Source organism: Neomonachus schauinslandi, chromosome 15, assembly GCF_002201575.2.
Source record: "Neomonachus schauinslandi chromosome 15, ASM220157v2, whole genome shotgun sequence".
NCBI lineage: Eukaryota > Metazoa > Chordata > Mammalia > Carnivora > Phocidae > Neomonachus > Neomonachus schauinslandi.
Window position 1 is genome coordinate 57,454,126 of NC_058417.1, and position 27,593 is coordinate 57,481,718.

Sequence of the window (27,593 nt, forward strand, 5' to 3'; positions counted from 1 at the left end):
AGACACAGGGGGAAACACAGGGGGAGACACGGGGGAGACACGGGGGGAGACACGGGGGAGACACGGGGGGAGACACGGGGGAGACACGGGGGAGACACGGGGGAGACACGGGGGGCTCCGGTCCGCAGCTGCATGAAGGCTGACAGGGCTCCTATAAGTACGATGCTGTATCTTCACACATGTCCCAAATGCTTTTTGCACATATCACATATAACAGGATTTTGAATTATTTTTTTTAAAGCCAAGTAACCCAATTTTACAAATAGCATATGTACAACTCTCTAAAATAACTCAGGCACCAGAAACACACAAACAAGAAATAAAGGCAAGGCAGGAGGAAACACCGCAAAATGTCACCAAGGGCTGCACTGGGTGGTGGATCACAGGCAAGATTTCACCCCTCTTACGAAATTACTTTGGCAAGCACCTGTGACTTTCATAATTATGAAAGAAAAACAAAATCCCTCCAAAGCATGAAAAACATCGAGGGCAAAGAAACCCAAACAAATGAAAAACCAAAACAAAGCAAAAACCTACCCTCTGCAAACAAAAAAAATGACCCCAAGCAATCAACCCGCAGTTTCAACAGGGAAATAAAACATAAAGGTCAAATGATCAACACCTAAGTCAGTACTTAGATCTTACAGAAAACAGAGGCGGTCCTGATGCTGCCTCTTCGCTTTTCTGGGGACCCCAGGTCCCCCCCACCCCGTCCACCAAGCCATTCTCTGGCTTCAGACACCTGCACCCACACCGGCCTCCTGGCCCCGTGGACGAGGTCAGGGGTGTACTGTGGCCAGCAACACTGTCCGTTGCCTGGGGCTGCTGGAACAGATCACCACCAACTGGGTGCCTTAAAACGACAGAAATCCAGTCTCTCGCAGCCCTGCAGGCCAGCACTCTGAGATCAGGGTGTCCAGAGGGCTGCGCTCCCTCCGAAGGCTCGAGGGGAGAATCTTGCCTCTCGTCTTCCTATGTCTGGGGGTTGCTGGCATCTTCGGCGTCCTTGGCTTGTAGGCGCATCCCTCCGACCCCCTGCCTGCATCCTCACAAGACCTTCTTCCCTGTGTCTTTCTGTGGCCTCTTCTGTCTCTTACAAGGACCCCTCACCCTGGGACCCACCCTGATCTCGTGCAGACTCGTCTTGATCCTCACTTACGTCGGCTAACACCTTCCGAGTTAAGGTCGCATCTGAGGTTTTGGGTGGACATGAATTTTGGGGGAACACTATTCAACCCAGGACAGACACAGTTCCCAGGAAGCGAAGACACATTTAAGCCATTTCTCGACGGGGAGGCTGGGCAGTGTGCGTGGGGTGGGTGGGAGCGCTGCGCCGAGGCCAGGCCCGGGCTGCTCGGGGGACAGTCCCCGCCCTGCGGCCCTGGAGCGGCGTGGGCCCCGGGAGGGGAGATGCCAGCAGGCTGGGACTGCCCTCGCCCTGTGGCGGCCGCCCCGCTCTCCGGTGAGATCTCCTCCATTTGCTTTCAGACATGCATTTCCCATCGTAAACTGTGCTAAATGCTATTTAGTAGCTAATTAACTTTCTGTGTGAAGACCTCTCTAATTGCACACCCCCCCCTCCGCCCGGGTCCTCGGGGGACGCAGAGCTGTCCTGGGCATTTGTTCTGCTCACTCTCACCTCCCAGGCACAACTTCCAGCCCGCCAATCAAGGCGGCAGAGGTCAAGGGGGACCAAATTAGGAGCCCTCTGTTACTGCCAAACTTGCTTGGTGAAGCTTAATTTAAATAAAAAGCAAAAAGGTTATGGAAAATAATTTTTCCCACTGAAACTCTCTGCCAGGCGGCAGACGGGGTGCTGTCCCCTGCTCTCCGGAATGGCTGATTTCTTCCTTGAAATGTTCCGACTGGAGTCTGTTTATATTTTGATTGCACTGGCATCTGCCATCTATCAAACGGAGAGATAATCAGAAAATAAAAGTGTTTGATTAACACTTGAATAAATCACTGCGGCACCAGTTACCGTTTGCCCCCGGTGCATGGGAGGCAGGGGGAGCAAAGGTGCGTGCTTGGTCCGCATCCACCCACTTTGGGTCAGTATCCATCGCCAGTCTTATTCACGGGCCTCAGACCTGGTCTTTCCAGGCACAGGCTCCCCATTCCCCGTCCACGCTCGGTGCATAGATGCAAGGAGACCTCTGGTCGTCCTCCAGAAGAGAAGTCCAACCCACAAGGATGCTTTTTTTTTTTTTTAAGATTTTTAAAATTTATTTGACAGAGAGAGACACAGCAAGAGAGGGAACACAAGCAGGGGGAGTGGCAGAGGGAGAAGCAGGCTTCCCGCCGAGCAGGGAGCCTGATGCGGGGCTCGATCCCAGGACCCTGGGATCATGACCTGAGCCGAAGGCAGACGCTTAACGACTGAGCCACCCAGGTGTCCCTTTTTCTCCCATTCTAAGGCTTCTCTTTTCTTTCTTTCTTTTTTTTTTTTTTTTTAAAAGATTTTACTTCTTTGTCAAAGACAGAGAGAGCACAAGCCGGGGAAGCAGCGTCAGAGGGAGAGGGAGAAGCAGGCTTCCCGCGGAGCAGGGAGCCCGATGCGGGGCTCGATCCCAGGACCCTGGGATCATGACCTGAGCCAAAGGCAGACGCTTAACCGACTGAGCTACCCAGGCGCCCCTTTTTGTCTTTTTTTTTTAAGATTTTATTTATTTATTTGACAGAGACACAGCGAGAGAGGGAACACAAGTGGGGGGAGTGGGAGAGGGAGAAGCAGGCTTCCTGCAGAGCAGGGAGCCTGATGCGGGGCTCGATCCCAGGACCCTGGGATCATGACCTGAGCCGAAGGCAGACGCTTAACCGACTGAGCCACCCACGAGGTGAGGCGCCCCTCACGAGGATGCTTTTGATGGGCACCAATGCACTTTCAAATCAGAGCTTAAGAGCAGAAGCCTCAGTCCTGCATCCTCCCCATACCCTGGTGGTGACACAGCCCGCAGGACAGTTTTGCAGAGACCCTGCCTGCACAGCATCCTTGTGAAGTCTCCCCACCCCAAGACCTCACTGGCAAAGACAGAACAGAAGGGGACAGATGCTTCCCCTGACAAAGGCGTTTTCCATCTTGGAAGGCAGAGCTTGGAATGATAAACAGACAGGGGGTTGTCACCCCAGGGTGCCTGAGATGCCCCATTCCTTGCTTCTTATGAAGGGCAGGGCGACCCTCGTGACTGGATGGATTTAATCTTGGAAACCAAAACCCCAGCTGGGGTTTCCATTCACTAGCAAAGGCTCAGCAAACCTGACCTTGCAGGAGGGGTGTGGCTGAGCCCCGCGTCCTTCGTCTTCCGTGGGACATGTCACCCCTGTTGGGTCAATGGGAAGTCTTGGTTGAGTGAGAAGCCTGAAGCCAGATCGGTGTCTGAGGCCCTTCCCTGGCAGGGCAGTGGTGGGGGCTGAGGGTGCCAAGGTTGCATTTGTCATGACCTCTGGGATGATCTGGATTTGCGGTCAGCTGCACCCTCTTGCCCTATGGTCTCTCCTGCTGTGTCGCCCCAGCTCCCTTCCCTCGGCGGCCTTGGAACAAAGCTCCCCGTGATGTATTTTGTTTCTGCAGAAGGTCCTGGATGTGAGTTGGGGCCCGGGCGTCTCCACTGCAGGCCACAGAACGGCAGGACCAGGATCCGCTACGGGAATGTGGCCAGTGTCATTGCCCAAGGCAGAATTGGGCCTCCAGCCAGGAGCATCTTTCTAGGCCATGACCCCAGCCCCAACCGGCGCAGGGAATTGTTCCAGGATATCTGTGTGGGTGCTGGTGAGCAACAAGCACTACTTTAAGGAGGTTATTTTTATTTTATTTTATTTTTTTAAAAGATTTTATTTATTTATTTGAGAGAGAGAATGAGAGAGAGAGAGCAGGAGAGGGGGGAGGGTCAGAGGGAGAAGCAGACTCCCCGCCGAGCAGGGAGCCCGATGCGGGACTCGATCCCAGGACCCCAGGATCATGACCTGAGCCCAAGGCAGTCGCTTAACCAACTGAGCCACCCAGGCGCCCAAGGAGGTTATTTTTAAAACAGAATAAACAGGTGCAGGAATGTGCCCAGCGATCAAGAACCAGCACTGTTCCTCCACCCCCTGGAGGGTGTCCCTGGGAAGAAGTATGCTTCCCTTACAGCTTTGGAACCGTGGCCTCATCCCTCTGGGAGCCCTCTGAGGTCCCGGATGCTATGGCAGTATGAGATCTGAAGGGGAGTATCTTAAACTTGGAAAAACTAGCCCAGCAATTCTGAAAGTGATTTAAAAAAGAGAGAAAGAAAAAACTCAATAGGAGAGAATGAGAGGATATTGAGTATTTCCTTCAGACTCAAACAAAAGATGTTCAAGCTCTTCTCTCTGAAACTTTGTGTTTGCATGTATGTGTGCGCATGCCCGCATGCCCGCGTGTATCATGTGTGCAGTCTGTGTGCATGGGCACATATGTATGCTTGCACGAGGACAGAGCATGTGTACACGTGCAGAGGTGTGGGTTTTAAGCCAATATTCCCTGTTCCGGTCCAGGCCCAGGCTGACCTTTTGTAGCAAAAGGACCAGAACTTGCCCTTGGGGTTCCCGCCCCAGGCGTGAGGATTAGGAAAGAGGGGAAGGTATCACGCCCACCCAGAAATCGTCACATTTATTTACTTTGAACATTTTCCCAGACATCTGCCAGATAGATGCTGGCCTGGCCACCAGCCCTGGCTCCTCGGCAAGCAGGCATTTGCCCTGTCTTGTATGTTCTATCCAAAGTCACAAGACAAAGCAACAGGGGCGCCTGGGTGGCTCAGATGGTTAAGCATCTGCCTTCAGCTCGGGTCATGATCCCAGGGTCCTGGGATCGAGCCCCATGTCCAGCTCCTGGCTCAGCGGGGAGCCGGCTTCTCCCTCTGCCTCTCCCCCGCTCGTGTTCTCGCTCTCTCTCTATCTCTGTGTCTCGAATGAATAAATAAAATCTTTAAAACAAAAACAAAAACAAAAACAAAGCAACACTCCCCGAAGAAGTCACTCTAGCTGATGGGCCTCTCTCCCTGGCTCCAGCAATGGTTGTGGCCAATTTGCCCAAACTCGACATAGTCTCCCTTTGTCAACTGTAGAGAGCTATGCGTCAAATCCAAACCCACAGTCAGCTCCACCAGGCATATTCCCGAGGGGCGTGGTGGGCACAACCGGGTTGGGGCTCCTGGCCACGGATTTGCCCGATCATCAAACGACGGAGGAACGTCAGACATGGCTCAGCTGGTTGCACCCTGCTCCACCAGCCGGGGCTTCTCCTGGTGAATCTAAATTCCTGTGACATTAGCCACTCAGCAAACCAATTCCAACAGACAGGGAACAAAACCCAAATCATTAACTTTAGGGGTGAAGGGCATTTTTCTGGAAGGTTCTATGCGTGGGATATTGGCCCTTTAATTGGTAATGAGCTACAAAGCAAAACTCAGTGCCCCCTGCTTGTTTTGTTGGTTAAAGCCTCAAAAAATCAAGGCCTAATTCTGCCTGGTATAGTGGAGCCTGTCCCGGCCAGTCCTGCTGAGTCCTGGGCTTGGCTGTGACTCCCCGTTTCCAGCTGAGCTGGCTGGGGCCACCACACCCCGACCCACACCTGCCTTCTCATGCCAGGCCCTTTCTGGGGATCCAGACCCCTCAGTCCTGCCAAGGAGAAGCCTTTCAATCAGTAAAGGAGGAAAAGATTTCCCCAAAGGATGTTTCTTAAATTGGAATTAAAAAAAACAAAAAAAATGCAGAGGGGTCAGTGGGACATTTTTCTACTGTTTATTATTCAAACTCGAACTGGGTGTGAAAGGCCAAGGCACAGCGACCTGGTAATCTCACTCACAGGCGGGATTCCAGGGGGCCCTGAGGGCACCCCAGATGTGGGGGGCCACTTAAGACCCTGACCAGCAACACTGTTTTCCCCTGATGGAAAAGCACCAGGAATGCATTTTGCCCATTAAATAACTGGAGTGGGGTCCCCAGAGCTGAGGCCCTGCCAGGGGCACACCACAGCTCATGGGCTATCCCCCCACAGGCGGTTAAAATGCCCAAAGCCTCTGGGGCGCCTGGGTGGCTCGGTCATTAAGCGTCTGCCTTCGGCTCAGGTCATGATCCCAGGGTCCTGGGATCGAGCCCCGCATCGGGCTCCCTGCTCAGCGGGAAGGCTGCTTCTCTCTCTCTCACTCCCCTGCTTGTGTTCCCTCTCTCCCTGTCTCTCTCTCTGTCAAATAAATAAATAAAATCTTTAAAAAAAAAAAATGCCCAAAGCCTCCTTAACTGGTTGCCTACCAGTCTAGGGAGCAGGTGGGTGGGACTCTGCCGGCTCTGTCCTCTTGAAGAGTGAGGCCTTGAGCAAGCCACCTTTCTGCTCGGAGCCTGAGCGACAGAGAGGTCCCCAGTGAAGTGCGGCGCTAGATTATCTCAAGGGTGAAAAGACATGGGCTTTTTTGCCCGCCATAGAGAAAGTCCTAATAAGTGCTCCGTGTCTTTGCCCTCCCCAGAACGCTCCCTGGCTAAGGGCCTTTGCCGAGTTCAGAACTGTTTTAAAGGCCCCATGGTCCCCGTGTGGGCAAGCCTGAACAGGCTCCATCTACAGGATGACCCTGGATGGCAGAGCTGAGAGGTGCTGAGTCACCATGGGTTCGAGCTCCCAGCCAGGCCACCCCATGAGCCATAACCCCAGGTGTGGGCCCCGCGGACGGCCTGAGGTCCTCACTAGGGGGCCCTGAGAGGTCAGGGATGCTGGCCTTTTCAGGGCAGGTTATGGTTGAACTTGAACACCTGCCAGACCCAGAGGTCACACCATGTGGTGGCTGTTTCTGGACCCAGACTTTGGAAACACCCACAATGGGCCAATGCATCTGGATCCCAGCAAGAAGGCAGGTGTGCCTACAGGCAGGTGGGGTGCCAGCCCGGGGGTCTCTGCTCCAATCCATACCCCACCCCCTGCCGCTCTGAACCAAAGCAAGAGGGAGAGCAGGTTGGGCCCCTGATTGTGGCCACTGCGAGGCCCGGCACATAATGGGGTGCCACTCTGACTAGCCAGGTTCCTGCGGCCTCTCCAGCAGCCCTTGCTCATTTTGCCCATAACCCCGAGCTGCCCTTTGCCTGCTTTGCCACAGGCTGGGAGGACTCTAGAACCTTCATTAAAATAGAAAAGTCAGTGTTCACACTCTAAGAGGGGGCATAAACATGGGCTCTGGCCAATCTCAGCACACATTATTGAAAGAGATTCCTGGGGGATGGGACGGGGGACAGCTGTGCCCTCGAGGCATGCATGCCCAGTCAGCCCCGCCCTGACGTCCCCCAACTGGATTCCCAGTGTTGGCCTAGTGGGTGGAGGTGCACCCTCCTGCGGTGCTGGGGGGGTCGTGTTAGGGAGTTATTTATTGTGGATGTGCACATACCTGTTTGAGTCCCTGTTTTCAATTCTTTGGGGTGCCTCCTCTTTATTCTCTACTCTTTATTCACGCTCTGGGGTCAGTGTGTCCACAGAGCATATCCACGTGTGTCCAGTGTGCGGGGGCCAGTGGAAAGGACAAGAACCAGGCTGCATCCCTGTGTCTCCCTTCTACCACGGGGCCCAGGGCCCACGCCCAGAGGGGCCTGCTCGGTTCCCCAGTATCCAGAAGACTGGGGGAGAATCTGTCTTTCGAAGTTCTGGAAAACGGGACGGCGGTATCTATTCCCTGATCTAATCCTGACAAGCCTCCGGCTTCCTCCAGGTTTTCTGGCCCAGGAAGTCTCCCAGAAGAACCAGCTTCCAGGACCCAGCTCCTGATTTTACTCTAAGCTGCTTTAGGACCGAACAAGCCGTGTTGAGAGCTGGTGTCCATCTCGCAGGGCAGCCCCCTCTGGCTAGGGCACCACAGTGGCCGTGCCAGGCTCCTTCCAGGCCGAGCAGCCCCAGAGCCCACAGCCAACAGCCTGGGACCTCCCGAAGCCTGAAGTCCAAGCGGACAACCCGCACAAGCTTACTGGATCTCATCACAAACGCTGGTTCTCAAAAGGCTGGAAGGATGCACACCCAGGTGGCTTCTCGCTATCCCAGTGACCCTGCTGACCTCAACTTCTTCCTTCTCTCTCTCTGCTTTGACTGTGCCAAAGTACAACATAAAATTTACCATTTTAGCCCCTTTTAAGTATATAGTTCAGTAGCATTAAGCACATTCACATTGTTGTGCGACCATCACCAGCAGAACGTTGTCATCGTCCCGAAGTGAAACTCTGTCCCCATTAAACACTACCTTCCCATTCCCCTTCCCCACCTCCTGGCAACCTCGGTTCAACCCTCGGTCTCTATAAGTGACGACTCTGGGGTGTAAGTGGAATCCTCCAGTATTTGTCCTTTTGTGAGTGGCTGACTTCACTGAGCACAGTGTCCTCCAGGTCCATCCATGTGGCAGGTGGCCGGATGTCCTTCCTTCTTAAGGCTGAATATCCCACCGTGTGGATGGACCACATGTAGTTCATTCATCCATCCACCAATGGACACTGGGGTGGCTCCCACGTTTTGGCGACCATGAGTAATGCTGCTCTGAATGTGGGTGTGCACATACCCGTTTGAGTCCCTGTTTTCAATTCTTTGGGGGTGCCTCCTCTTTATTCTCTACTCTTTATTCACGCCCTGGGGTCAGTGTGTCCACACAGCATGTCCACGTGTGTCCAGGGTGCCGGGGGCCAGTGGAAAGGACAAGAACCAGGCTGTATCCCTGTGTCTGCATCCAGCTGACCACTCCCAGGTCTAATAGCAGCCAGGTGCCTCTGCTCTGAGGCTAAGGCCAAGCCCGTCTAGAACCTGTCTGGTCTCTGGGGAGGTCGTGGTTGTCGTGATGTGGGGTGGGGGGAGGTCATGCTGGCAACTCTCTACCCACAACGCCCAGAGAGAAGGTGGAAGGTCAGTGAGGATCAGGGATGGTCTGCAAACAGAGAGGCCATGGGGAAGGAGGATCCGGCGGTCTCACAGCGGAGGGCGCCTGGCGTGGGCCTGAGCTTGCGTTCCCTCCCCAAGAGCACAGAGCCAGCCCTTGTAACTGGCCGAGCTTGCAGGCACTGGCCGGTTCCTGTCCATGCTAAGAGGGGCTTAGCAAGCCAGCCAAAGAGGAGGTAGCAAGGAGGGGCCGCAACAAAGGGGAGGGGAGGTCCCCCCTTGAGGAGGTCCCTGGGCCACGGGCCATCAGCGGAGGACCGGGTGCGGGGCGGGGCGCTGGGGAGGGGCCTGGAAGCTGGCGGGCGGGCGCAGCGGGCAGGGGACACCCCTGGCTGATCTGGAGGAAGCCTGCCATCTGCTGGGCACACGAAGTGCCACCTCCGGAAAATGGAGTTTCAGGGGGCGGTGTTTGCCAGCCTCGTCCTTCCTTCCCAAGGGAAGCCGTGAGGCCGAGGCCCGGGGCAGACCCGATCCTGCAGCCGGCCGGGACCAGGCTGGCCCGCTCCGCAAAAACCCTGGCCGGTGGCCCTGGGCGCTCACGCGCTCGCCTGTGCCCCGCAGGGCCCGGGCTGCCCGGGAAGCACGCTCCTCGCACGTCTGCCCAGGGGGCCCGACAAAGACGGCTCTCTGCAGGCTTCCCCCGCGCTGCGGGCCACACAATGCGCCCTTTCACCCCAGGTGGCTCTGGCAGAGCGTGGCGACCCCCCTGGGGTGCCTGGCTGGCTCCTGGCCCTACACTTCACTGCTCACGGTCTGGAAGCACAGGGAACTGTCCCTTGCAGCCGCCGTCAGGGAAACTTCTCAGACCTGACATCCACATTTGTCATGTCGTTCCTACCCGCGGGGGAAAGCCTAGGAGCCTCTGTCTGTCCACACTCTCCCCAAAGGGGGGGTCCATGACCCCAATTACATGGTGGCCACAGGATCGCCAGAACGGGGAGCACGGGGAGCGAGCACTGAGCCTGCAGTCACTCGACACCCTTCCCAGCAGCCCGGCAGCCTGCCAGGCTCGGAGAGAGACCGTAGCTACCAAAAATAATCCTTCCAGTGTTTAAATATTTACAGAAGCAAGACAGACCCTGATGCCTCTACCATCTACAGAGTCCGGCCCTAACCGCCAGCCCTGGGGCTCCTGCCCACCCGCCCCCTCTGCTGCGCCCAGGGTCTTACTTACCCCACCCCCCTGATGTGTACGGGTCTCCTTCCAGTGACCCACAAGACAGCCACCCTCCCCCTTCCAGAACATTCCCACTGCCGGCTTCTTACTCCCATGTTCCCCAACCCTGGCAGGCACCTCCTTCCTACAGTCGCTTCTGGCTCCAAAGCCCCTCAGGACAGGCCCCCCTTCTCGAAAGGGTTTGCACCCCATTTTGGAGACCATCAAACAAAACGTAAGAGTAGAGGGGTGTGCAATCTAACCCTGGGCCGGTCTCCATGCCCCTCCTTCTCCTGGGGACCCACAGCTGAGACGGGGCTCCTGGCCACGGACCTCGGGAGCACTTAGGGGCCACGCCCCATGCTGGCCTCGTGGACGCACCGGTCACTGTGCCCACTGCGTGGAGGAGAAAGGGGGGCAGTGAGGGCAGGGACTTGCCAAGGCACACGGTCGGGCAGAGCTGGGATGGGACCCGCGGCTCAGTTCCAGCGCCGCCACGCTTGGGGACCATCTGTGTCACTGCCTGCCACAAAAGTAAAGCCAGGGACTTGTCCTAGGCTGCCTGCTCGCACCAGAGTCCAGGCCTCCACTCTCAAGGGGCAGGACCATCAGGGAAACCATACTTTCAGGTTCCCGGAAGCAAGGAACCGTGTTCCAGATATAGGTGGGGGGGCCACCAGGAGCTGTTGGTCCCCTGTGCATCACAGATGTTTGAGGAACATTGGTTAAAGTGGACAGAAAACCCAAGTAAAAAAGTCCTTGCTGATTACTCTGCTGGGAAAGAATGCTAAGGCAAACAGAGTGGGTACGAGGACATGTCAATCAAAAGACAAAGGTCAGGGGCACCTGGGGGGCTCCGTCAGTGAAGCATCCGACTCTTGATTTCGGATCAAGATGTCATGATCTCAGGGTCTCGAGATCGAGCCCCATGTCGGGCTCCATGCTCAGCGTGGAGCCTGCTTGGGATTCTCCCTCTCCCTCTGCCCCCCCATTCCGCATGCTCTCTTTCTCTCTCTCTCTAAAATAAGCAAATAAACCTTTAAAAAAAAAAAAAGACAGGGCGTCTGGGTGGCTCAGTCGTTAAGCGTCTGCCTTCGGCTCAGGTCATGATCCCGGAGTCCCGGGATCGAGTCCCACATCGGGCTCCCTGCTCGGCGGGAAGCCTGCTTCTCCCTCTCCCACTCCCCCTGCTTGTGTTCCCGCTCTCGCTGTCTCTCTCTCTGTCAAATGAATAAAATCTTTAAAAAAAAAAAAAAAAAGACAAAGGTCATTCGCCACCGCTTCTCGCTTTTAGGGAGAATTTCATCGGTATTGGGTTACATTGCAACAGTCAGACGTGGGTCCCTGAAGACAGTGTGAGCTCCCCGTGTCCCTGGGAGGCACTGCTACATCACTGCTTCTGTGACCTCATGCTTAGGTCTCTGGGAAGCTGCTGCGGGCCCCCTGCCCGGGCGGCTGATGCAACACCCAGGGACCCCGGGGGACCCTGGCTTCCTGCTCCCGAAGGTGGCTCCATGCCGTTGGAGCAGAAGAGCTCCTCGGAGAGCATCCCTCCGGCCCCCGTGCAACAAATCATCCAAGGTTGCATCAAGGACCCCCAGAGGGGCTGTCATGGTTTGTGAGTGGAGCAGGGAAGGACAACGTGCCTCCCGAGTCCCCAGGGAGTGCTCCCTCTCCAGGAGGCTGAACTTCCTTCCTCTCGGTTTTGGAGGGATTAATGCACTTCTTTCCTCCCCTGTCCTGACAGCTTTCATAGAAAGAGGCCAGCTTTCTAAAGAGCGGATGGTCCTCTACAGGGCAGTCAGCAACAACATGATTTCAAGGGGACCCACCGGGTGCAATTGCTTCCTTGGGTGACACCCTTGGCTGGGGACCTCCCAAATCCATGCTCACAGAGCCAGGGAGGGGTCAGGTCTGCAGAACCTCCCTAGCAGAGGCAACCGAACACTCTCCAGCCCTCCCCCTAGAAGCTGCCCAACCATCATGGACAAAGAGAGAGGGACGTCCAGGGGAAAGGGCTGCCCAGAGAAACCTCAACAAAAAAAGCAGGACGCCAGCCTGGGCCGGCCAATGCGGTGGCCCCGGGCTACACGTGGTATCAAGCACGTGAAGGGCAGCAAGTTAACCCTGAGATATGTTCTACGGGTAAAGTACACGTGGGGTTCCCAAGACTCAGTCCGGAGCAGAATGTAAACACTTCTTACCAATAATGGGATGCTGATCACATGTTGCCATGGTAATATTTGGGGCATGCTGGATAACTGTTAAAATTAATTTTACAGGTCTCTTTTTCACTTTTTAAAAAGGGTGGCTGTTGGACCCACACAAATATGCCCAACCAATTATTGGCAAAGATGCAAAAGCAATTCGATGGCAGGACGGTCTCAGTGGTTCCAAGCTGGTATACGGGAGCCATGGGGCGTCCCGGCTGGGCTGATGGTGACACAAAGCTACACCACTGTACAGAACTCTGAACGCACACAGCCCCCGATGGGCCCTTGGAAAACTGGCCAGACCTGTGGGGTGTACCCACCTTGACCTCCTGGCTTGGAAGGCGTACTATGGTTTCAGGTGGGACGTTGCCACCAGGGGAGGTTGGCTGAAGGGTTCGTGGGACCTCCCTGCACATTTTTTTTTTTTTTGCAACTTCCTGTGACTGTATAGTTCTTTCAAAATCAAGTATTCAGAAATGAGACTATTAGAAAATTTTAAACCATGTACGTGGGCTCAACATTACATTTCTGGTCAGGGCTGGTTGAGACCAGAATCAGCACATTATGGCTCCCGCTGTCTGTCCTTGTTACAGCCCAAGAACTGAGAACTTGTTTTTAAAAGCATATTTAATTTTTTAGGGCAGTTTTAGGTTTACAGAAAAACTGAGTAGAAGGTTCCTAGATCTCCCCCCCACCAACACACACACATGCACATGATTTCCCTATTATTAACATCTTGCATTACGGTACTCTCGTTCTAATTGATGAACGAATAGCGATTCTTTACCCTTAATAACCAAAGTCCCCGGTTCACACGGGTTCGTCTTGGTCTTGCACACTCTGTGGGTCTGGCAAAGGCACAATGCCACACACTTGCCACTATGATCATCCAGACCGGCCTCACTGCCCTGAGCGTCCTCCGGGCCCTGCCTACGCCCTCCCGCTCCGCCAGCAGCCCCGGTCCCCGATCCTCCCGCTGCCTCCCTAGCTCTGCCCCCCCAGGATGTCCCACAGCTGGAATCACACAGTACGGAGCCTTCTCACACGCTTCCTTCACTTAGCGACATGCATTCCGGGTTCCTCCTGGTCTTTCTGGGACCTGGTAGCTCATTTCTTTTTAGCAGTGACTACAGTCCCTTGGTCTGGACGGACCACAGTTTCTTTGTCCATTCACCCACCGAAGGACATCTTGTTTGCTCCCAAGTGTTGGCAGCTGTGACGGAAGCTGCTACAAGCGTCCGTGAGCGGGTTTTTGTGTGAAGAATGGTTTCGAACATTTTTCAACGTTGAAACAAATCAAAAGGAAGGGAATATTTCATGACACATGAACGCTCCATGAATTTCAAATTTCAGGCTCCATAAATAAAGTTTTATTGGAACCCGGCCACGCCCAGTTGTGTGCATACAACCTGCTTTCTCTCCGAAGCCGGTCTCTCGGCCAGCAAGCCGTGCACCGTGACCCCAGGCAAGTGACACGAGCTGTGAGCGCCTCTGCTCTCTCCCGGTCGGGGAAGAACGGCGCCGGCCCTGGGCCTTGCTTCAAGGATTAAATGCGCCAGCTCACACTAAGCTCGTGCTGGGTTGAATAGTGTCCCCCAAGTTCATGTCCACTTGGAACCTCCCAATATGACCGTCTTTGGAAATGGGGTCTTCACAGACGTAGTCGGTCAAGGGTCTCAAGATGAGGTGGCCCTAGATTTAGAGCCGGCCCGACACGCAGTGAGCAGTCTTTACGAGAAGAGGAGTCCGGACACGCGGAGGAGAAGACCATGTGAGGACAGAGGCAGGGATGGAGGGACGCGGCCGTAAGAAACGCCTGGAGCCCCCCAAAGTGGGCAGAGGCAGAAAGTATCGTCCCCAGACCGTCGGAGGGGGCGCGGCCTGCAGACACCTCGATCTCAGGCCTCCAGCCTCCAGACTGAGAGAATCCATTTCTGCTCTTCTCAGCTGCCCGGTTTGTGGTCCTTCCTTGCCGCAGCCCCCAGACACCAATACAAAGCACTTCCCGTCCGGCAGGCGTCCCCGTCCTGCGGACCATGCTGCTAACAACTACTGGTGACCCACTGGGGGCTGACTCCTCCCCACACGCTCTCCTTTACCGCCTTACTCAATCCCCACAATGGCCCCATTTCACAGATGAGGAGACTGAGGCAAGGGGAGATGAAACACATCGCCAAGGTCACGCCCTAGGGGTCATGGTGGGGCTCAGGGTCTGACCACAGAGCTGGCCAGGCTCCCAGCCCTGCAGGACCCACAGGGCCTCTCCCACCAAGCCTGCCTGTCCCTGCCCTGCCCAGATGGCCCCCCTAGGCTGGACACTGAAGGACGGGGCACTGTCCAGGCCCAGCCTGGGCTCCCGGGCAGCCCCTCCTGCTAAGGGGCTCCCACAGCTGAGGGCAGACAGTGAAGGGCACGTCCTTGGCCCTGGACACCCGCCAGGCTTCCTAGTCTGCCCCCCCGGAAGCCAAGGCCAGTCCACAGGGCTCCGACCTGCCACCGCCCTTCGCGAAGCCGCCTCCTTCAGAGCCGGGTGTCGCCCACCGCAGGCTCGAGCGGAGCAGCTGGTGACTGCCACCTTGACTGGGGGGGGGCACGCGGAGGGGAGGGAGGAGAGCCGGCACGGAGCCTGCCGAGTGCTACAGAAACAGAAGACAAGATTAGTCTTAACGAAGCCCAGAACAGATTGCAGGGTGTCGGGAGATGGGATGTTTTAAAGAAATAAATCTCAGCTCCCAGTTACAGAAGCACAAACAAACCCAAACAACAGATCTTTGGAAGCTGCCAGGTTCCCGGCTGCCAGGCTGCTGCTGAGGGCCCAGGAGGGGCGAGGGCGGCTGTCCCTGGAGCATCCGCAGGGGCATCGGGGCCCCCGGGCAGGCCCACGACGGGGCGCAGAGGTGGCTTCCCGAAACCTCGAGGGAGGGGACGCGCCCCTCTACCTCCCCGCCAGCTCCTGGCCGCTCCACCTCCTGTCTTTCCGGGACCCACAGCTGGTCGGGCAGGCGGGCACCCCCTCTCCTGGGTGGTGGCGGCTGCCCCCAGGCCTTCCCCGCCCCCCTCTGGTCCTGCTGCTGCTGGAGCGGCCTCCCGGGATGTCCCCCAGTGCAAACACGCTGTCGCCTCGCCTGGAGGCTCCCCCGGCCCCCCCGACACCCTGGTCTGCTCAGGGTCACGTCCTTCTCGCCCCCTCCCCTGCATGGGCGTCCTGCCAGCCGGAGGTGCGGAAAAGGAACGGCCAGGCTATCTGTGAAAACCGCCGGAAGCGACTGAGAACTGAGGTCTCACACCACCAGCCGCCCTTGATGGCTTAGGGGGACCCTGGGCGGCACCCCCAGGTCCCTCGCGGCAGCTCCCCGGCAGCAACACCTCCAGGCGTTCAGACCTGGGCCACTGAGCCCGCCGCTTCCAGATCCTTCTGAGAGGCTGGGATTCTCGCCTCCCGTCTGTCCCGTGTGCACGCAGGCCAGTTACACCGACGAGGACGACAGATATCAATAATTCAGCCTTTACGGCTGATAGCCTGGTGTCATGCAGCCATTTCCTCCTAAAGGCAAAAAGCACTTAAGATACCATTTATTTCCGCCTCACGTCCTGCGCGGGGGGCGCGGGCGGGGGAACGCCTGGAGCTGGGCAGTGATGCCCCCCCTCACGGGCTTCTGCCACCTAAACCCTCTGCCACCCCTGGGAAACCTGCCACGGGGGAGAGTGCACCAGGCCACTGGTACTGTGACCCCTTTTCTTCCTACAGAGAATCTGGAGGGCCCTCTGTGCCACCCTCGTCCTCCCCACGGTGACCATCTCGTGGGGACCAGCACTGCCCGACCCAGAAGCTTCTGGCCCCGTGGGGCTATCAGAATTTAAATTCATTGAGGACCAATAAAATTAAAAATCTTGCTCAGTTGCAAGAGGCCCATTTCCAGGGCTCGACAGCCACACGTGGCCAGTAATGCCCGCCTGGACAGCGCCCATCGCCACAGAAAGTTCTGAGGCATGGCGCTGCCAAGACAGACCCGTAAGGCTCACAGGACAGCCACAGTGCGAGGCCGCGGGTTTCAGATGCAGCTCAAACAAGGCGCCCAGAGGGTCCTCCCCGCCCGCGGGCTGGCTGGGGCTTCAGCGGCACGGGGGAGAAGGTTCCAGCCGCAGGCGGCAGGGCTGGGGAGTGGTGGCGGAACGGTGGGCTGGCCGGGGGCAAGACCAAGAGCAAAGGTTGGAGGCAGGTGGGTATCCGAGCAGGACCCCGAGGGCAGGTGGGCCCCGGGGTTCATCAGCCCGCGTCCCCCCGGGGCCTGTGCCCCCCTCGCATAGACCCATGTCTGAGCAGGCTGGGCCACGGCACCCAAGAAGCCACCGTGAGAGGCCACCAGCCAGTTCTGCAACCCCGCACGCCGCCCTTCACTTGGGACGGCGACCCTGAGCACGCGCCAGGAAGGACAGAGGATCCAGAGAGATGGGAAACTCTCCCTGGGGGCGGGGGCCCAGCTCTGGGGACCGGCTAGCAGGTCATTAGCATCAGTTGCTGGCAGGACCTCAGTGACTGGCCAGCGCGGGAGAGCTTTTTCTTTTCTTTTCTTTTCTTTTTTTAATCTTTTTTTTTATTTGACAGAGAGAGAGACAGCGAGACAGGGAACACAAGCAGGGGGAGCAGCAGAGGGAGAAGCAGGTTTCCTGCGGAGCAGGGAGCCCGATGCGGGGCTCGACCCCTGAGCCGAAGGCAGACGCTTCACCGACTGAGACACCCAGGTGCCCTGGGAGAGCTTTTTCACTGACAAGCGTGCAGGCCAGGCCGGGGGGAAGCCAGTCTGAGTCGGGCAGGACTTCAATGGGCTCTCTGGTTTTAAAACTTGGTTTTTATCATAAAATGAATATAACCACAGAATAACATTGTTGAAAATCGAGAAAAGGAAAACATTACTCGTAATCACAGTATCTTAACATTTTGGCACATCGTCCTCTAACCTCTGTTGTCTGACACGGTGGCCGCACACACCATTTAAATTTAGATCCCTCAACATTACGTAAACGTAAAATGCGGTGCCTGAAGCCGCACCGGCCACACTTCCAGAGATGCCCAGCTGCACACGGGGGCCAGTGGCCACCACGTCAGAGGCACAGATCTGGAGTCTATCCCGCGTGGCAGGAGGTTCTCCTGGGCCTCCCTGCCCCGGATGGCCTCACCCACGCTCAGGGCCTTTTCATAGACTTTAGCCAAAATGTGCGTGGGATTTGCCACCTGCTTTGCTGCTGAGACACTGTGAATCTCCATGTGACAGTTCAGCCTGTCCTTCCTTCTGGTGGCACTGAGGTTCTGAACGTTCGGGAGTCACAGACACAGAGATCGCGTGGTGCCCCCCCCTCAGGAAATGTGCGCCCGTGAGCACACAGACAAAAAGTGGCCTAAGATTTCAGGGGCTCACTGACCCCAGATAAAATTCCCTTGTCTGGTAGGGTGAACCAGAGTTGAGCTAGTTCCTTCTCGGCTGTTGGATATTTAAATTCTTTCCCCCTTTTCTCCATTATAAAAAGTACTGTGATGACCATCTTCACGCAAATGTGTTTTATTTCTGAAATTCAGATTATTCCTTAGAATGCGTTCAGAAGACATTCGATTTAGGAGACAGGAGCTGTGCTCAGCTCTTCATACACATCGTTGATGCACTTCCCAGGGCTGGGGTCGATGGGCAGGCCACCCGGGGGTCCACACGGGGGTTCTGCTATATTACACCCTCACCCACTGGCCCTTCAGACTGGACCGGGCAACTTCCAGGACAGACAAATGACAGGCTGGCCAGTGACCTTGCTGCTGCCCTTGCCCGATGATCATCCTCACCTGCATGCCAATCCTAAGCCCTAATTCCTGATGCCGTGGAAGGCACAGCACTGAGGGAACACAGAACCCAACCCTGCTCCGGGACTCAGATCTCAGCCGGAACAGCAGCTCTCCTCGGCCACTCATTCCCCAGTGGGCCTCGAGCACTCATTTGGTCAAGGATTTCAGGCCGTCACTGTGCTGGGAGCCGGGGCGGGGGGGCTGGGTAGGGTAGAGCAGGTGCCTTGGCCATCTCGGAACCAGGCCCTGCCTGGCTATGCCCCACAGGTAGCACAGGAACGGATACTGCCCTCACATAATGAAATGTTGGAGGGACTCTCAGATGCAGGGGAGTGGGGGGTGCTCCTCCTCCTCACCCATCCCCAGCCCACCGGTCAGTCTCCACGTGTAGTTCTCGGGTTCTGCCACTAGAGGGATCCCGTGAGCCAGCCTGCCCGCACCCTCCTGGGGACCCAGTGCCCAGTCACATTAGGAGCCTTGGCTCCAGGAGCGGCTATGGGCACATGCCAGTCCTCAAAGCCAAGCCCGGCTGCAGGGTGTCTGCTCCAGCCAATGCCGGCGCTCTGGACCTCCGCCCTGGACCTCCGCCCAGATGCCCTCTCTGTCCAAGGCACAAGGACCACACCTCTCTTCCTGTAGTACCCTTCAGGGTCGCGGTTCTCAACCAGGCAGCAGTCTGGGAGCCCCTGGGCCCCCCTCCCAGCAGCTCTGGTTTAGTTGGTCTGGCTGCCACCTGGGCATTAGGCGTTTGCAAGGCTGCCCGAGGCATCCTCACCTGCAGCCGGGTGCGGAGTGCCTGGTCTATAGTGTCCCATACAGCTGACCCTTTAGTGCAGGATTTCCAGCCCCATCACCGGGGGGCACTGGGTGGGGGTGGGAAGGAGTGGAGGAGCACCATCCTTGCTTCTACGGTCTCCGGTATGGCGGCTCGGAGAGCAAAGGAGCAAGTGAATGTGCACTGCGGGGACTGGCCCAGCGCCCAAATCTGGCTCTCGTCAAAATGGCCTATGATAAATGCAGATTCCAGGGCCCGTCCAGCCCCTTCCAGAATCCACATCTGCTTTTTAAAGCTCCCAGCGACCTGTCATGTGCAGCTGGGCCGGGAACCAGTGTGCCTCCATGTAACACCCATCAGGTCCCGTCCGGGATGCAGGCCGTGTCTACGTCAAACCCCCCTACCCCGGGCTGAGGACATGCTCCTGGCCAGGAGGCAGGGAGGGCTCCCGTCCGTTTCTGTCCTGTCGCAGCACAAAGCCCCAGCCTCACCAGGCTGCTCGGGCCAGAAGAAGCGCCACAGAACTGCAGGGATTCTGCAGTGGAGGCACCTCCCCGACCACACCACAGTCTTCTCTGCACACCCAGAGACCTATCCACCATCTGTGAAGCAGCTCTAAGCAAACAGATGACCCCAGACGAAACTGGGTGGGGCCGGGGTCTGGAAAGCAAACATACGGCTCCGGAAGCCTTACCCCCGAAAGGCCTCCTAACGTGGCCGCGGAACCCCGGCACCCGAGAGATGCCCCCTCACCTTCGCTCGGGAGTTGGCATGCGGTACAGAGTGGGGCTCTCGCATCCAACGGCAGTCGCAATCGCCTGGAATATTAGCCAGCCACGAACAGGAGGCCCACATCAGCGACATCGTGCTCAAAGAAGCCAGACACAAAGACCACATGTGGCATGATTCCACTTACAGGAACCGTCCACAACGGGCAAACCCACAGAGACAGAAGGTAGATTAGTGGTTGCCGGGGCTGGGGGAGGGCGAATGGGGAGTGGCGGTTTAGTGGGCGTGGGGCTTCTTTTTGGGGTGGGGAATAAGTTCAGGAACTAGACAGCGGTCACCACGGCACAACTGAATGTGCTAAAGGCCACGGAATTGTACAATTTTAAATGGCTACAGTGGCAAATTTTGTGTTATGTGTACTTTACCACAATTGGAAAAACAAAACAATGTCCCTACTCTGGGGCCGCCCGTCTGTCTGGGAAGGGTTCTCAGCCTTGGCACTGAGACACGTGGGCAGGATTCTTTGTCATGGGGGGCGGTCCTGGGGATCGTGGGGTGTTCAGCAGCATCCCTGGCCTCTACCCACTAGCCAATCACATCCCCATCCTCGGTTGGGATCAAAATGTGTCCTGAGACTGCCACATGTCCCCTAGGGCAGAATCGGCCCCAGGTGAGAATCACCGCTCTAGAAGCATCTGGAATTGCCTGAGCATGAGAGTATAAAAGGTCCCCTGATTCTCGCAGGCAGCCAGGGTGGAGAACCAGCAAGGCAGGGGGTGCGGGGAAGGAAGCCGGCAGTGAATTCATTGGGTAACCCCATACAACAAATGTCACTGTCCTCATCTTATGAACGAGGAGATGGAGGTTCTAAGAAGACACAGCACTCTCCCAGGCTCATGCCAACCAGGTCTCCCGAATTCCCAAATCCAAGCTCCTTACGTGATCAGGGGCACTACGAGGCCCATCACAGCAGGCCCTGATTCTGATTCTGCCACTAAGACCTCGGCCATGGGGCCATAGGCCAGGCCCAGAACACCTGAGTCACAGTAAAGATGAGAGCTCGGGACCTCTCCCTCCACCTGGGCCCGGGGGGTGCTGGGCCCCTGTCCCTCCTCTCCCTCCACCTGGGCCCGGGAGGTGCTGGGCCCCTGCCCCTCCTCTCCCTCCACCTGGGCCCGGGGGGTGCTGGGCCCCTGCCCCTCCTCTCCCTCCACCTGGGCCCGGGGGGTGCTGGGCCCCTGCCCCTCCTCTCCCTCCACCTGGGCCCGGGGGTTGCTGGGCCCCTGCCCCTCCTCTCCCTCCACCTGGGCCCCGGGGGGTGCTGGGCCCCTGCAGGTCTCCCTGCGCTGGTCGGTGGCCCACCAGGGGGAGCTCTGACCAAGCCCTGTGGTGTTCCAGAAGCCAGGCTTGCGTTTCATTCCCAGCCTGCTTCCCTGGTGGGAAACACCACACAGCTCAGTGAACCTCACGGGGTACAGCGGACCGCTCCCCTTCATATGCGCGCTCCAATACCTGAGACGAGGTTATCAGTCCACTCTCAGGCTCTAATGGACCACATCTTGTTGAGGGGATAAAATCAGGAAAGAATCCATCTCAAATTCCTTCTCCTCTGCTCCCTTGCTTACGTCTGTCCTGTGTGACCTCATGTGCTCCGGGTCCGGGGCAGAGCCAGCTGGGCTCACTTCCAGCTCCGCTAGCATACTGGCTTTGTGACCTCCAGCAAGTTAAATAACCTCTCTGAGCCGTGCTTTCCCTTTCTATATACGGGGGTCATGTTAGGACCTGCCTCACAGGGTTTGGGGTGCTTGTGAGCATCAGCGAGCATGCCTGGGGTCTGTGGGATGGCCGACAATCTACTGTCCCCCCAGTGATAAGAACTGGGGCGCCAGGATTCCCAGGACTTGGCCCCGTGGGGTTTAGTCTGGGTTATGGGGCAGGTCAGACGGGTAGGGATGGCTTAACCTAAGTGAGGCCGCCAAGGGGACGGGAAGGGGAGAGAAGGTGGAACCCCCCACTGCGGGTCCTTCGCCATCGTCTTGGGCAGCATCAACAATGGGACGTGGGTGCCAAGGCCCTAGCTTGGGGAGAGCCGGACCCCGGCAGGGCGAGACGCAGGCCGTCCTCACCACTCAGGGAGCAGAGGCCTGACACACACAGTTGCCCCCCGCGAGGCCCGGGGCAGGCCTTGGGGCTCAGACGCAGCACTCACCTGCTCTCGCTGTCCAGGAACACGGAGCTGCCGCTGTCCACAAGGGCGGCGCTGATGGGTGAGAGGCAGAATGGCGAAGAGAAGGCGTCGGAATCCGAGTCGAAGGAGCTGTCCCTGCTCACACCATCCGCCGACAGCTCGAGGGAGCCCTCCTCCTCGCCGGCCTCGGGCCGCGGCTCCCGCCCCTCCTCCATCCCGTCCTGCGAACTGACCGCCGACAGGATCCCGGAGTCGCTGTGGGCTGGTGCTGGCGGGGCCATCCCCAAGCCCTGGGCCAGCTTCTCCCCGTCCTCGGAAGGGGGTGAAGGGCTGACGCGCACGGCATCCTGGATGCTCTGCGCCACCACCAGGGTATCCTCGTCTCGGGGGGTCAGGGCGGGCCTGGGCTCCGTAGGGGAGGGCTGGTGGGGCGTCCCCAAGCTCTGGGCGCGCCGGCCCCGCGGGCGGGGTGCCTTGCGCACCGGGGAGCTCTCAGGGGTGATGTAGCGCAGCGCCTCCTCGTCCTGCTTCTGGATGCGAGAGTTGGGGACCCACGCGAGGATGAGGGTGCTCCCCAGCAGCTCATCCTTCTCCATGTACAAGCACAAGTAGCCTGGGAGGGTCAGGAGGACAGACAGGTTAGGGACGGCGGTGCCTCCGTCTGGCTTCTGCTAGAGGCCACGCCCTGGTCGGTCAGGACGGGGGGCTGGGCAGGCGCCGGGCTTCAGACACAGCCTGGCCCCGAGACAGCACGGCCGGGGGGCGCCGTCAGGCTTGAGGTGAGTGAAAGCTGTGGGCACTTAGCAGATTCGGGGACACCGGGCTCCCAGGCAGGGACCTGTCGCTGTCTTTCCACACACGGGGAGCCCTCCTCCAGCTCAGAGCCCCACCCCACACAGTCTGGCAGCCCCAGAGCTTTCCCGCCTGCAGCCAGCCTCCGGGTCTGGGTGAGCCCAGGGGCCCGTTTCACCACAGCTGGGAGCGATGGAGGCTGTGGGCATTATTTATGTTTCACACTAAATAAATCCAAAGATGGGCTTTTGGGTGTTTTCCGGTCAGTCGGGGTCTCAGTGTGTCTTCTTTAATGCAGCTTTCCGGAAGAAGGGGCTGTCCCCGATGTCAGGCACCAGACCGCGGACAGGGGCGGAGAACAGTGGTTCCCCGAGGAGGCAGCAGCTGCGGGTGGGCTCTCTGGGTCCCTGGACGCTCAGTCTGGGGGGAAGGCAGCACGTCCTGCCACTTCAGGATATCCTGATTTCTGGGCCAATCATGCCAGTGCCCAGAGCTCCTGGTCTCCGCTCTGAAAGCCCCTGGGGCTGGAGCTGGGCCCTCACATCCCTCGGGGCTCTGAGAACCTGCACCGGAGTCTCCTGAGCCTTGCTCCGTTTCCAGAAGAGGTGGGGACACTCAGTGATAACGGGAAGGTGCAGGGGAGGCCACGCGTTTCTATACCCTCAGATCCTGCGGCTCGGGGATTGGGAAGGGAGCCCAAGGCCTCTTCCCCCACCCCCCACCCAACCTTCCATCACAACAGCGTCACCACGAAGCTCTCCCGAGGCTGTGCTGTTCTTTCTGATTTAGACCAGAAGGGCTAACACTCTCAGACCCTACCCTAGAACCTCTGCCTCCTCCTTGAATCCTCAGAGTCGGCCCTGTGGTCCACGGCCATGTGCCTGCACCCCCTTCTAGAGCACACGCCGGGGACACAGGATCTTGGAATTCCCTGTCTACAGCCCAGAGTCAGCTTCTAGGGCCTGCTCCTGAGCTGTCTGTGGGGGCTGTGGACAGGCTGGGGTGCCCACACGTGGATGCCCGAGGTCCCTCATAGCGCAGGAAAGAGCTGGGCTGGAGCTCGGCTCTCCTGCTTTGGAACCTGTAGGGGCCGATGATTCCAAACCTGCACCTGACCATCTGGGTGACTATAAAGATAGACTTATCGAGGTAGGAATAGTTCATTAACATAATTTAAACTTTTTGTATTTTAATTAATTTATTCAGTATTCTGTTGACACATAATTTGCGTACAGCAAAGCACTCAGGCCTGATTGTAATTTATAACTTTTAGATGTTCTGACATCTGGTGTGGGGCCTCTGACTGCGCTGGGTGGGCAAGTCCACAGGCCACAGCCAGGCTGCAGGTGCACGACGGTGGGGGGGCCTGAGCATCCTCCAGCAGCCTGGGGAGGCTGCGGGAAGAACGAGGAGTGCCCACCCTTGCCCCACCTCCACCCCGGGCAAGCGTTGGGAGTGGCCCAGCCTCTCTGAGCACCAGCTTCCTCATCCAAAAAAGAGGCCTGCCTGCCTGGGGTTCCGGGCACGCTCATGAAGTTAACATACAAATAAAATAAAACAATCCATGTATTTGTTGCAAGTTGTTTGCACAGACAACAAAGGACCACACAGGACCTGGGTATCACCGACCCATCATTTTGTCCCTTCCATGGGGGGCAGCGGGGCTGAGGGAAGTCAGTGCCCGGCCGCTATGACCAGATCTAACAGCCTTCGATCTGCCCCCAGCCCGAGGACAGCCACGGTCAGGTACCCGTCCTGGAAGAGAAGCGAATGCTTTGCTCCGTGCTGTGACCCACTGCCCCGCCATGCACCGGGCAGCTGGCCACCGCCACATCCTGAGCCCTGGAAAAATATGCAGTTTCTTTGTCTGTGATTTGGCACAAGATGGCAAAGCCGCTGACACCACAGGAAAAGTGTCCACCCCAGGCTCACAAAGGCCCCGGCGCTGGTGTGTCCGGGGCACGGCCCCAGGGGGATGAATTCGCAGTCCCTGCATCTCCCTGCTGCAGACTCCAGCTGATGTTTTCTGCCCTAATTTCGGAACAGTGGGGTCCAAGGACAGGTGGAGACAGGGCCGGTGATTTCCATGGCCTGTCCCACAGTCCGCCTGGTGCTCATCACAGCCTTCGGGGCTGTGGGAAGGGAAGCAGCCACCTAGCTTGAGGGGTGGGCTCCTGCCACACGGGAGGGGGCCCTGGGTACTGGCCAGCGCCCACAGAGGAGGGCTGCCCACTTCCCAGCCTGCAGGCTCCTTGCTCCCAGCAGCCTGGAGTGACCTAATGTCTTCTTCTGAGGCCGATTCCCTGTAAACTGTCCTGCCCCATGTGTATAAGTTAAAGGTCACCAGCCCCTTCGAAGATGGGGAAATTAGGACAATTGGGGAAGTGACACGAAAGCTTTCCAAAGCTGGGGCTTCATTACTTTTGAAAGAAAAGCAAGCCCCTCCACCCAGGCCCTCCCACCTCCTGGGCTCACCTGGGTGGTGCTCCCCCAGCCCCTGCAGCCCCTCTGGTGGGTGCACGCAGACATTGTTCTTGGAGTAGATGATCTCCCCCTCCAGGACGGAGGGGGGCCCGCTACCACCGCCCGGGGTGAGGGTCAGGAGGTCCGAGGCTTTGGAGGAGGCCCGGCGAAGGAGACGGCCCAGAGACATTGCCGGGGGAGTGTTTCCATCCTCCGCACGCTTCGGCCCAGGCGGGGCTCGTCCAGATGTGGCTGGGGGAGAAAGACACAGAGGAGTCGCGTCAGGCCAAGGTCATGGGCTTGGGCCAGGTGTCCTTGGTGCTGCATCCTGCCTCACACCAGTAAGCTCGAGTTGGATGGTGGTTCACTAACTACCGGGATGGATCCTGCTAGCACGAGGCCACGTGGCACCATGCACGTTTGGGGCCAGGTCGTTCTCAGTCCCTTCGCACTATGACAGCCAAAAATGTCTCCAGTCATGGCAAACGTCCCCCAGGGGTGATCTCATAAAACTTCCAGACTTCTCTTTGCTCAGTTTTCACCCCTGTGTCTGTGCCCACAAGCCCTCCCTTCCTGAACGTCTCACCCCTCCACCGTGCTTCCCAGGGAGCATCCTTCTTCCTCCGGCCCGTCCTTCCCGGCCTCCTCCACCCCCAGGCCCGGCCTGAGGTCCCGACATGCGACGGGTCATCACAGTGGTGTCACAAGCAGTATGTGAAGGACCCGCGTTTGCCTACAACTCCTTCTTTAAAAAAATAAACGAGAGGGGGGCCTGGCCCGCTCAGTCGAAGGAGCATGTGACTCTTGATTTCAGGGTCATGAGTTTGAGCCCCACGTGGGGTGTTGAGATTACTTAAATAAATAAAAACTTAAAAATAAATAAAAATTAAAAAAATAAACAAGAAACAAAAGGATTCGATCCAGTATTCATACATAACTCCTAGAGAGTCACCGACAAAAGGAGCAGAGCGGCAATTCACAGAAGAGTAAATGGAAGAGCTGATAAGAGGAAGAATTCTCAGTCTAAACGAAAGCCCAGCACCCAGCAGACGGGCCGAAAGCAATTTCTATCTCAGCCAAAAGCCCAACAACCAAAATCACTCGCTATGTGAACCAACCAGACGCTTCCCACTGGTCGAGCCCCGGAACACAGACCACCAAATTGAGCCGTGGAATGAGCCACGGGTGTGAACTCGCCCATATAAATGAAGACATGCACACAGAGCCAGGCTGCCCCCTGGCCAGAGATGGTGCATGTCGGAGGCTCAGACCGCGCTGGGCAGGGTGTGGGCCAGACTCACGGGGTGGGGGCTGGGACGGGGGCATCTGCAGAGGGACTTCACCTTCCCCTCTTTGAAAGGAAAAAAAATGAAGGTGAGAGCCAATACGATAAAATCGTCGATGGATGGGTGCCTGGGTGGCTCAGTTGGGTAAGTGACTGCCTTCAGCTCAGGTCATGATCCTGGAGTCCCGGGATCGAGTCCCGCATCGGGCTCCCTGCTCAGCAAGGAACCTGCTTCTCCCTCTGACCCTCCCCCCTCTCATGTGCTCTCTCTCCCCTCTCATCCTCTCTCTCAAATAAATAAATAAAATCTTTAAAAAAAAAATCATCGATGGAAGGATGAACTACATGTGGTCCATCCACACGGTGGAATATTATTCAGCCCTAAGAAGGAAGGACATCCGGCCACCTGCCACATGGATGGACCTGGAGGACACTGTGCTCAGTGAAATCAGCCACTCACAAAAAGATAGTGTAGGATTCCACTTACATGAGGCCCCTGGAGTCATCAGATTCATAGAGAGAGAATGTAGGATGAGGGGGTGCCAGGGGCTGGGGGAGGGATGGGGACAGGGAGTTAGTGTTTTGGGGGCCAGAGTTTCAGTTTGGGATGATGACAATGTTCTGGACATGGGTGGTGGTGATGGTCTCACAACAGTGTGAATGCACCTGATACCCTGACCTTGCACTTGGTAAGATGGTACATTTTTATATCACGTCTATTTCACTACAATAAAACCATATTTTGAACCATCAACCGGGTATATTACATTGTTCTTTGAACCTTCTGCATTTTTGTACACTTCTCCTCAAATCCAGAGCTGGTTTGGGATATTCCCTAAGTGAGACTCTTTCTGCTCAAGGGTTTGCACGGGCTCGTGGGGCGGAGGGGTGGGTCTCAAGGTGCCCTTCGCTGTCTGAGACCATGGGGCTCCACGCCGGATCCTCAGCCCACCTGGCTCCCTGAGGACCCCTCCTGCGCCCCCAACTTTGTTCTTGGGTCTCCCCAAAAGGGCCCTAACTCTCCCAAGCACAAGATTCTTCTAACCGCCTCCTGAAAGTCACCCCTCCCTTGTCTGCATCTTTACCTAGACAGATCCATCACTCCCTTCTCCCGAATCACTGAGGTTCCCAGTATCAGCATCGTCTTGAAAATCATAGTTCTGGGACCCTCACCCCCACGGCAGCGGGTCCCACAGTGTGAAAGTGGCTGCAGACAGTAACCAGTAGGTGTGTCTGCGACCCAGTGAGACT

At 57.2% G+C, this 27,593-nt stretch overlaps 1 protein-coding gene across 1 annotated transcript in view; it reads right to left on the reverse strand.

Moving 5' to 3' along the window:
- Nucleotides 1-25,247, reverse strand: part of TBC1D16 (TBC1 domain family member 16) — a 59,617-nt gene extending 34,370 nt beyond the window's left edge. Inside the window, exons 1-2 of the mRNA XM_044921692.1 lie at nucleotides 25,070-25,247; nucleotides 21,824-22,415 (exon numbers count right to left, since the gene is read on the reverse strand). Of these exons, the coding sequence (XP_044777627.1) occupies nucleotides 21,824-22,415; nucleotides 25,070-25,247 (770 nt within the window). The remainder of the gene's footprint in view (nucleotides 1-21,823; nucleotides 22,416-25,069) is intronic.
- Between the last annotated feature and the right edge of the window lie 2,346 nt (nucleotides 25,248-27,593).